This window comes from Alligator sinensis, unplaced genomic scaffold, assembly GCF_000455745.1.
Source record: "Alligator sinensis unplaced genomic scaffold, ASM45574v1 scaffold46_1, whole genome shotgun sequence".
NCBI lineage: Eukaryota > Metazoa > Chordata > Crocodylia > Alligatoridae > Alligator > Alligator sinensis.
The window spans coordinates 3,202,509-3,213,437 of record NW_005841907.1 but is presented as its reverse complement, the minus strand read 5'-3'; the positions used below and the strand labels follow the sequence as shown (position 1 = coordinate 3,213,437).

At 38.4% G+C, this 10,929-nt stretch overlaps 1 protein-coding gene across 5 annotated transcripts in view; it reads left to right on the top strand.

The window, feature by feature from the left end:
• Positions 1–7,876, top strand: part of EFNB2 (ephrin B2) — a 48,208-nt gene extending 40,332 nt beyond the window's left edge. Inside the window, exons 3-6 of one of the 5 annotated variants that reach the window (XR_003092836.1) lie at positions 1,639–1,731; positions 2,466–2,579; positions 4,173–5,013; positions 7,689–7,785. Coding sequence is in view for 4 of the 5 variants with exons in the window: in XM_006018605.3 (XP_006018667.1) it covers positions 1,639–1,731; positions 2,466–2,579; positions 4,173–4,555 (590 nt within the window). In the remaining variant the exon portion in view is untranslated. Of the gene's footprint in view, positions 1–1,638; positions 1,732–2,465; positions 2,580–4,172 lie in introns of all 5 variants that reach the window. The other 4 variants (XM_025197851.1, XM_006018605.3, XM_006018603.3 and 1 more) reach the window with 4 other exon arrangements.
• Positions 7,877–10,929: the final 3,053 nt, after the last annotated feature.

The following is a 10,929-nucleotide window of genomic DNA, read 5'->3' as shown; positions in this document are numbered from 1 at the left end:
TCAGCAGTAAAGCGTTTATAACTTTACAGCGCAGGACAAGCTTAGAGGAAGGAAAATATTAACATGGGTCTGGAAGACACTGTGAAGGAAATAGGAAATACACATGAGCTGCATTTAAAGGTGAATCCCAAAGGAAAGGGAAGGAAGCGAAAAAGAAAACTAAAAACAAATTGCTGAGCAGCTTGAAACTCTTGGTGTATTGTATTAGGTCCCCAGATGAAAAGAGTGTGTCTAAAAGAAGAACAGTGCTATTAAAGCAGCAAGTTGCTCATGGGAACCTCAGCAAGTAAAACACTTAGGATCTGTTATTTATTTGGTTGCTTACTTATGCAACAGTGGCCTAAAATGTGTGTGTTGGGAGATGAAAGGAAATGGGCAAGAAGCTCATAGAAATCTTGACAATAGCAAATGAACTAATGTTTGAAATCATCACGCTCTGTTAGGTGCTACACATTGTTGATTTTTTTTTTGGTATATTTACAGTATTGTCATAGTTGTAGAAATGTAGTAGAAGGCCAATTACTACTAGTATTGGAGCTATATATTATAGTCCTAAAAATGCAAGGAAGAAAAACCTTTAATGTTGCATGAAAGGAACATAGTGATCGCCTTGATTATTGCAGAAAGATTAAAGTGGCTAAGGGTAAGTCTACACTACAGTGGCAACATTACTGTAATTGCAGTGTAGCATACACATCCTTGAACAGTCTTCAGACTAGCATGCCTGGGTATCAGTATCATGACAGCACAAACTGACTGCCCAAATATTTACGAAGCTTCTTGGGTAGGGTTTATAGCTGCACCAAATTCTGTGCTGCTGCAACTAGACCTCTGCTAGGACCTAAACTAGCTACAGTGGGACTGCGCTGTGTGCTCACCCTTAGATTATGATTTTTTAATACAGCCTCCCTAAGGGAGTTATGCTTAATGCACAACTCAAATTACAGTAACAGCTCACAGTGGGGTTGTTGAGTGGGTGTGGAGTTTAAACAGGCAGGCAGATAAGAAAGAGCAGTTTAAACATGGGGAAACACCCATTTGTTTGCATAAGCTCTAAATGATTTCTGTAGAAGTTGAACATAAAATAAAACCCCTAAGAAAAATAAGAGTGTATTAAAAAAAAATACTGTTTTCCTATCAGTATGGAATCTCGGATTTCACCCGGGTCCTTTGTGTGCATGTATTTCCTTAAACAGGAGATATATAATAGAGGGAGCAGGTGTAATGTAGTGATTATAATAATATTGCTTAAAAAAATGATTGAATTAAGTACTTTGCTCCTTTGAGCATGCAGGGCCTCTCTTTCAGCTGGATGTCACCTTTTTTAGGATGGTGCTGCCCTTTCATTCGAGGGCATAATAGCAAGCCACTCAATTGTGCATAGAAGAAAAAATGGTTGAGTAAATGTGAAACCTGATAACACATTCCCACATGTGTATATAATGTAAAAGTTAGTGGTGTATTCATCCTTTTAGATTTCAGCATTTTACAGCTGAAGCAGCAAAAACTGTTTCTGTTAGACCAAAGGAATCTCTGTTTGCAGACACTTGTGTTCATGTCGCTTTGCTTGTTGATTTTTTTTTTTTTTTTTCTCTCCTGATTTTTCTTTTCCTTTTTTCCCCCCTCCCCCTAAATCAGCAACATCAAATGGGTCTTTGGAGGGCCTGGATAACCAGGAGGGAGGGGTGTGCCAGACAAAAGCCATGAAGATCCTTATGAAAGTTGGACAAGGTAAAGACCATCTGCTGTTTCATGAAATCACTTTGATCAGTAGTTTTCAGGCTCCTTTTAATAGCATGGCATAGAGTGCCAAGTGAGTCTAGTGCGGTCATTCTTTCCTTAGATTTTGAAAGCAAAGCCTATTTTCTGTACCTAAGCTACTGACAGATTTCTACAAGAGGAGAGCTGATGTAATAAGATCTCTTTATTGGAGAGCTCCCTGGAAGGAAAAGGTCATCTGGGAATAACGAGTTTCAGTCATTTTTAGTTTTATTTTAAAAACAAAACTGTAACTTCACAGTTCAGAATTTATTTAAAATGAATGAAAGGAGGAAAGCTAACATTTCTGTAATTTGCTTGTTATGAATTCTGACTACAGAAGACGTTTTTGTTCATTGTCTCTCTTCATATATAGATAACCTATTGTGCAGAAAGAGAGAATTATTCTTCTAACTAGAAGTTGCTTTAGTAGTCAGTCAACTTTCTCAGTTAAACTGAAATGTCATCTGCAAAGCTTTTCTTGCCAATTACAGGACTCCCTATATTTTCTGCATATGGCCTCAAATTTAAACCTTTTAAGTAACTATTATAACTATTTTGCTCTTAAAGAAAAAATACATTCTTAAATCTCACATTCAAAGCTATTCATGCTTCATGAGGTATGTATAACCAACTGATAAAGATGGTTATACATGTTATGGTTGTCAGATGTCTAAGCAGTAATTAATCATTTTTGTTTCTTATAGATCCCAGTTCTGCTGGGTCACCCCGTCATACCGATCCAACTAAACGTCCAGAACAGGAAGCTGGTACCAATGGGAAAAGCTCCACAACAAGTCCATTTGTAAAGGACCATTCAGGTAGACTTCAGGATTTTTTTGGTTTGGGGAGTGGGCAGCTTAAGGGATCCCCGACTCCCCACATTATTATTTTAGCAATTTGCTAAGGGTGACTACTTACGTAGTTGAATGGAAAAAATGCATTTGGATGCACCAGTGTGTGGTGGCTAGGAGCTGTAAGTTTTGGTCGGAATGAGTGTCCCCCGTCTCTCATTTTACAGTTGGAGTTAATTATACCTTATAATATCATTCATTTCCAGGAAAGTTTTTGGATAGAAATCTCCCTAAATAGCTTTATGATTGTAAGTGCTGCCTTTCATTTAATACCCTGGCAGATGAAAGAGTATTTCTCTTTCTCTTCCCGTCTGATGCATTATCAAGTGGTTCTCGACATCTGTCTAAGTTTTATTTTAATGCATGTATAATTAATGCTCTGATCTCTTATCTGATCATATATAAAATGTACACATGAACAACCAATCCTTCACTAAATTCAAAGATCTGTGGGGGGGAGAGTTATATATGTATTTTAACACAAGGAAGGAAGGAATGGCTTCTAGGCTAGTTAATCTTCAAACTACATTTTGTGTTTTAAGTGTCCAAAAAAAAAAAAAAAAAAGAGGAGGGAAAAAAAACCCTAAAAAAGGCCATGATAAAAGGCATCAAATTGAAAACATTCCAAACAAAATGGTTGACTCTGGGTTCTCAATGAAGGCTTAACATTTTCTTTACCAGCTTCATTATTTGCCTCTAGGCTAATGAATCTTTGATTTAGCAGTTGTCAAGCAGGCATCAGCAATTTTGTGCTAAGGTTACAGTAGGCAGGGTTGATAGTTATGTAAATTCAGCATCCACAGCGTTATTCCATCTGGAACTGAGCATCAAGGGAGGGAAGTTATTTCAAACTTTCTAAGTGAGAAAGTGTCAAGTGAACATTCATTTAATTTTTCTGACAAACTGATAATGTGATGAAGCCAAACATTCAGCAGCCTGTTCAGTGTGAGAACTTTTTTTAATCCGTCTTCCAAATCTATTTCTTTCCAAAAACTAAATGTAAATTAAGTAATAAAAATTGGTTATGTGTCATAAACATTTTACCCATCTCCTACACTGCCTCAAGCTTCCTTATTTCAATAACAAGCAAGAAATGTCTATGTAAGTAGACAAACAATTGGTGGTTTCACTTAAAATAGTGTCTGAAAGAGAAAGTAGCAGAACAGTGTGATACCAAAAATCGTCAGTTTGCTTGAGCATTGCCTCTTCCCTTTTTTTCTTCCCTCTTTGCTGCCTGGAGCTGGCCAGCATCTGTTAAAAGATGCGGCATGCATCAAAGGCTGCTTTGTCAGAGCCAGTCCTTACTGCTGATGGATGATGATATATGAAAACAATGTGGTTTGGGAGCAGCATAAAAGTAAGACCAACAGACACAAAGTCTTGTTTAATATTGATTGCTGACTTTGGCTGTTTGCATTTTGCTACCTAACAGGGTAATTGGTTTGTCAAAGTTTAGCTGCCAGTTAATTCTTCCAGACCTGCTTAGTCTTCACATATTTTAGCACCATAAAATAGTCACAGAATGCTAATAACTGTGTGGGTTTTTTTCACTCTTTCTAGGATCTGGCACAGGTGGCAGCAAGGCTGGACAGTCCAGTATACTCGGTTCTGAGGTGGCCTTATTTGCAGGGATTGCATCAGGGTGCATCATTTTTATTGTCATCATCATCACTTTGGTGGTTCTTTTATTGAAGTACCGGAGAAGACACAGGAAGCATTCGCCGCAGCACACTACAACTCTGTCACTTAGTACATTAGCCACCCCAAAGCGCAGTGGCAACAACAATGGATCTGAGCCCAGTGACATTATCATTCCTTTAAGGACTGCAGACAGTGTATTTTGCCCACACTATGAAAAGGTCAGTGGTGACTATGGACATCCAGTGTATATAGTTCAAGAGATGCCTCCTCAGAGTCCAGCAAACATTTATTACAAGGTCTGAAAAAACTGTGTGGTACATTTGAGGTATAGAGGAAACTTACTGGTCAAATGCTTTCTGTTGGGGTTTGTGATGATGCCTTGTGCACTAATATTGACTCAAGCACAGGGGTAAAGGCAAGACCTCTTTCTCAGAGAGCCTTCTTGAGCTGGACAGCTTATCTAGTCTGTAGGATTCCTGTCTCAGTGAATAAATATTCACTAAAAGCTGGAAGACTTTATGTAGAAGATACCCATTCTGATTGCTGTACTCTTGTTACATTCATCATCCTCTAAGCCATGTGCTGCAGGCATTCAGGCGTGTACAAAAGCCAAGAGAAGATGGAGTGATTTGTGGATGTTAATAGTCCTAGGCATCCTGGGAAGGTGCTCTAGGATATCAAGCTTGAAATGCAATCTTCTGACTTTGTGAGAGTGTTTCTCAGTGCATACTGGATTTGTCACACAGACCTCAGCGTCGAAGTAAGACTTTTAAAGTTCTCTTGCTTTTAGTCCGTCACTGTTACATTTATTTCTGTTACCCAGAAATAACAGTTCTGCCATCCTTCACATAAGATTTCCTTTCACTCCACCTCCTGCATCACTAATAGAACATTAATGTTTGGAGTGCCATGCTCCATCCGTCAGCTGCAGCAGCCTCACTTGAATGGGTAATACAGCTATAGAAATTACGTTTGCTAATAAGGAGCCTTCCAGCCAAAAGTTAGGCTGTCAGCAGAGTCAAGACCAGAACTGGGCAGTGTTGGGGGAGGAAGGACTGACTGCAATCGCAGTTGATTGCTGCCACCTCTGAAATAGAAGCTGGAAAGAAAAACTATTTAGGTAGCACAGCACTTTGGTATGCTAAGTTTTAAGAGGCAAGTATAGGGGACACAACACCACGCTCAGTGGATTAGGGCTGCACTTGAAGGAATTCACAGTTATCAATTAGCAATGTGCAGAAAACAATAGTACCTTCAATACAGTTGGACAAAGGGGTATTGTTAGTAAGTGAACAAGCTCGGAGGACAAGATAATAGTAGGCCGCTGATTTATTAGGGCAATGCTGTTGTGGTACTGGCAATAAGGTATACAGCTCTGAAGCTGTAGCAAAAACTTAGTCTGCTTTGGATGATTTTTAAGCAGACTCAGCTGCTATACTGTCACATCATACTAAACACAGGGAACGCATTTAAGAAAATAGAGCGCCAAATCTGACCTAGCTGACTAGAAACCAAAGGGTCAAATGAGCTGTAATTCCATCACCACTGACTTTATTAAAAACTTTCTCATCTCTAAAAATAGATCAGAATTTTGCTTCTGACTTGAGCCTTTTGACACTTTGGTTTATGGCAGTGCTGCCCCTGCACAGTGCAGTGTAGGTACTCTAACTGACACAGTTCATTGGTGCTCTGTTTCAAAGTAAAAGCACATATGGCAAACCTCTTACAGTCCATAAGGATAAAATAAATTATGACATTGAGAGAGAGAAGGAAGATGCATCTTATTTATAATAGGTATATAAAACACAAGGAATATAAAGTGAGAATTTTTCTTTTTTTCTTTCTCTTTTTTACTAATATATTTTGAGATTGCACAGAATCTACACCAGAAGATGTGAAATTCATTGTGGCAATTAAATAGTCTTAACTTGTCAGCATTTAAAAAAATGGATAGCTGCTTCTGGGAAAAACAACTTCATTCCAAAAATAACAATAATGAGAGCAAACACAAAAATAACAAAGCCCTCTAAAGGCGTCTCGCATAACAGTAGACTAGGAAATACAAGCCCAAAAATACCAGGAAATCAATGTTACTGCATCATATATTTAACAATGACAAGATGTTCCGGCATTTATTTTCTGTGTTGTGTTTTCCCTTGCCTTACGGGCTGAAGTGTTCTGTAGATTTCATCAGGTCACACAGACGTGAGTTTCAGATTTAAAGTTTTTGCTTTAGCTTGGTTATACCCTCACAACCCCCATCCCTGAAGGAAAAAAAAAGAATTTACTTTTTATGTGCTATGCAAAATAGACATCTTTAACATAGTCATGTTACTATGGTAACACTTTGCTTTCTGATTTGGAAAGAAAATGTAGCAACAGCATTTTAAGGTTCTCAGACCTCCAGCAAGCACCTGCAAAAAAGAAAAAAGAAATGAACTGTCATAGAAATGATTACTCTCTCTATTTCCTGAACCTGAAAATGATGTTGGGATACTAGTCCGGAAGGGGATTTTTAAATTTTTTATTTTTTTTTAAAGCAACAACCATGCTTCTTTGGAAGGTTACCATGGTGACTAACTACAGTACATATGTAATTCTTTCCAACAACCCCTCCTTTCTGTGAATCTGTTCATACAAGGCTTTTTTTGTAAGTCATTAAAGATTTTATTTTGGGGGAGGGGGAGAAAGGGAAAAGATGGGTATAGTAAGCTTGGTTTATTTTTGGGGGTGGGGGGATTTAAAATTTTTTTAATCAAGTGTATGTTTCATCAGTTGGCTACATTCTGGTTATGTTCTAAACTGTGAAAATCAGAGGAATTGACGAAGAGCAACCTGCAACCAATTAAAAAAAAATGTACTGTGCGTCTGTTTTGTGTCTGGTGCAGAATTATGACAATCTACCAACTGTTCCTTTATTTGACGTTGGTTCAGCTTCAAAAAGTTACTGTAAATGCCTTGCTTGTATTATCATCCCTAGTCACCTGACTTTGGAATTTGCACCATCATGTCTAAGTGAAGATGCTGTAAATAGGTTCAGATTTACTGTATATGGATTCGGGGTGTTACAGTAGCCTTATTCACCTTTTTAAATAAAAAAATACACATGAAAACAAGACAGAAATGGCTTTTCTTAACCAGATTGTGTATATAGAGCAATGTTGGTTTTTTATAAAGTCTAAGCAAGATGTTTTGTATAAAATTTGAATTTTGCAATGTATTTAGCTACAGCTTGTTTAAAGGCAGTGTCATTCCCCTTTGCACTGTATTGAGGAAAAAAATGGTATAAAAGGTTGCCAAATTGCTGCATATTTGTGCTGTAATTGTGTACCATGAATATTTATTTAAGAATTTCTTTGTCCAGTTTGTAAGTAACACAGTATTATGCTTGAGTTATAAATAATTTTTTTCTTTCTTTGTTTTTTTTTTAACTAGCCTGTCCATAGGTTTGAAACCTGCTTTAGTTCCACATTGCAGTTAGCTCCCAGAAAATGAAAACTATGAAAATCACATTCCACGTCTGTTTCAAATTGAATTTGTTCTTAAAAAAATAAAATATTTTTTTCCTATGGAAATCTTGCCTTCTACGTATTTTCTTTCTTTCATTCTTTCCTTTGTTTTTTTTTCTTTTCCCTTTCCTTTTTCTTTTCCTTTATTAAAACAAGCAAATTGAAACATGTTTCTCCATAGCTTCTAGTTGCTCTCAGGGAGAGCTAGCAGTTTAGTCTAGGCAAGTCTGCTTTTGTTTCAGACTGAGTCCTCAGTCCTGCAAGCTGATTTATATCATGAGATTCACTGAGATTAATTGGGTTTGATGCAGGCACAGCTATTTTCCTGTGCTTGGGCCGAAGTGTCTTAACCATGCAAAATGCTTACAAGGCCTCAGTCCTGCTAATGCCTCAGACCTCATTTTATGAGTAGGAGTAGCAGTTTGACAATCAGTGGGGACTGGCCACGGTAGACAAGGAAATGCGTAAAAATTTTCAGGATTAAGCTTTATGCTGTGCCAATAATGTGAGCCTCACTACTAAGTCTGTCGCTGAGCTGCTGTCTGTAATTTTCCCTAAAACAACTGACTCCCACATTTAACAAATACCTTCATTTTTTAACAAAGCCCAGTCATCTTGAAAGTAAAATATCTTTCAGTCTGTTTGAAGTGCATAATTTGAACAATCATGCGCAGAGTAATATAAGGGGAGGTCTGAGGAGGGGAAAGATGCTTTTGTCACTTTAACAATTGATGCCAAGTTGTCTGAGCAGTTCCATTCAAGGAAGGCAGCTAGTTATTCATAGCTTTAGTTGTGTAATTTGTCAAATTATTTGTCTTTGCTGAATAATCAAGGAAAGAATAAGTGATAGGTAAAAAGTAAACTTACAGGTGAAGTGTGTGTGCAGTGACACATTTTTTTGACACTGGTTGTGACATAGGCCTGGAGAATATCAATGAGTTTAATCAGCTTGTCTAGTATGGTAAACACGCATCTCCATGCTGGCAGAGCTAGTACAGTACAATTTGTCCAGATCACTGACTTTCACAGGCAAGATGGTCTTGAGGTGAAGTTATGGACTTGGGTTGGAAGATCTGGGTTCACTTTCTGATGTTGCCCCAGATTTCCTGTATGATCTTGGTTAGGTCACTTGGGCTAGCCAGGAAAACACCCCATTTTAAATCCCAGAGCATTTCAATGGCTTCTCAAACACTTTGGCCAATCCTACAGAAGTTACTCGTGAGCAATTTTACTTGGCACTACTCAAGTACTCAAGAGTTCCTTCCATGCTTTGCTAGATCAAGATTTTCATTTCTCCATCTCCAGATCTTTTTAACCATCTGGGTAACAATATCTCTCAACCATGGCAGGGCATTGTGAGGAAAAAAATGTTATTAAAGACTGTGAGGTACTCAGGTTGATCTATGCTTGCACATGTATGCTGGCAAAAACCATCATGCATTTTTTTCCAGTATAGCTTATTTGTTTGGGAAACAAATTTAAGTTGTAGTAGTCAAACCTCATTTTGTTAGCGTAAGCTATATGGAGGGAATGGCCAGTATAACCCTACCCATATAGTTACGCTGACAAAACTCTTTCAGGGTAGGTGAAGATACTAGGCTAAGGGGGCAGAGCATCTGAAAAAAACAGAAGCTCCGTTCAGTGTATTGCACTTTTTTTGTGAATGGTGTGTGCCTTATAGGAATATATCCAACAAAGCCATTGCATGCAGCACATCCTTTATAACTTGCAGGAGAAAAATATACTTGTATTTTTGCACTGCTGCTGCTGACACTGCACTATTAATTATCAAACAAGCACAAAATCAGAATTTACTGCCTTCATTATGAAGCCTGGTTCCCTAGCAAGTCTGTCTGAGTCAATAGGCTCTGCTAAGTGAAAAATAAAATTATAATTCACAGTTGTTATCGGTCTAAAGTGGAATAGGAACCTATTACATAAAACAGTGTCTCAGGGAGTGAGCATAAAAGAACACCACTACCTGTGTTTGAAATGCTATACCTCGTTTTTTGGGTATCACTGTATTACATCAATCATGTTCACTCTGTGAGCGGTATACTTACTTTGATTCTGTGGCCTCTAAATTCCCTTTTTGCAGAAAACTTACTTATTCAAAATCCATTGTAATGGTTAAATAGAGACATGTTGGGTATGTAGAACTATAAGTAAGTAAAACCTATTGGGTATGTAAAACTATAAGTACAATATGGCAAACTACTTTTAGAGCATGCTCTTTTGCAGCCACAGAGCGAGAAATCAGGAAACCAGCATCAGAAGCATAAGACTAGAAATAGGATAATGGGCTTTTTTTGGAAAGGGAAGGGGCTGGGAGTTAGAATTTCTTGTTTCTATTCCCAGCCATGCTACTAATAGAGTGTCCCTGGCCTCAGCTGAACCTCCATAAAATAATGAAGTAATGTCTACCTACATATAACTTAGAGACATGTTCTAAGGTTTAATTAATTAGGTCTTCGTGTTCGTCTTGGGAGTTGCCTGAAGGTAAGTTGGTGGGAATAGTAATAAAATGAACATGATAAGAGATGTGAGGATCATATGGCATTTTCCTAGCTGTGCCTATCCTCCCAAACTAAACTTGTGAGCAGAGCCTAACAGTCTTGCCACACAGAGGCAATGGTTCACCCACATATCTTGGAAAAGGAGAGGGAGACTGTGACAGACTGGTCCTGGAGAAGGGTGGGTGCTGAATATGGAGTCCAGAGGGTAGAGTAGGGGGACAGTGCGGTGATGGGAGAATGGAGAATATGAGCTGTTGAGAAAGCAATGGAGAGCCAACCTGGGCCTAGCTGTCAGACCTAATGGTGGTAGTAATGGTGTCATTTGCTGCTCATAATAGATTGCTGCAGAAACTGAAAAAAAAAAATTGCCAAGTTGAATGGGACATGGAAGGGAGATGAGAATTGCTGAATGGTGGACAGTAATCTGAGCGGGTAGGAAAACCAGGTGGTAGGCAGTTCTGCTAATGGATGCTGGGAGCAGAGAAAGATGTTACAGGTAGAGTCAGTGGGAACCAGTGCTAGAAATGGGAATAGTGTGGAAACCAGTAGAAGTGACAGAAAGGTTGGAGGATAGAATGAGGAGGCAAGCCCTCCCTTCTTGTTTAGTTGGCTTTATTTCATTAGCACCTATAATGTGTTTCGTATTCTCCA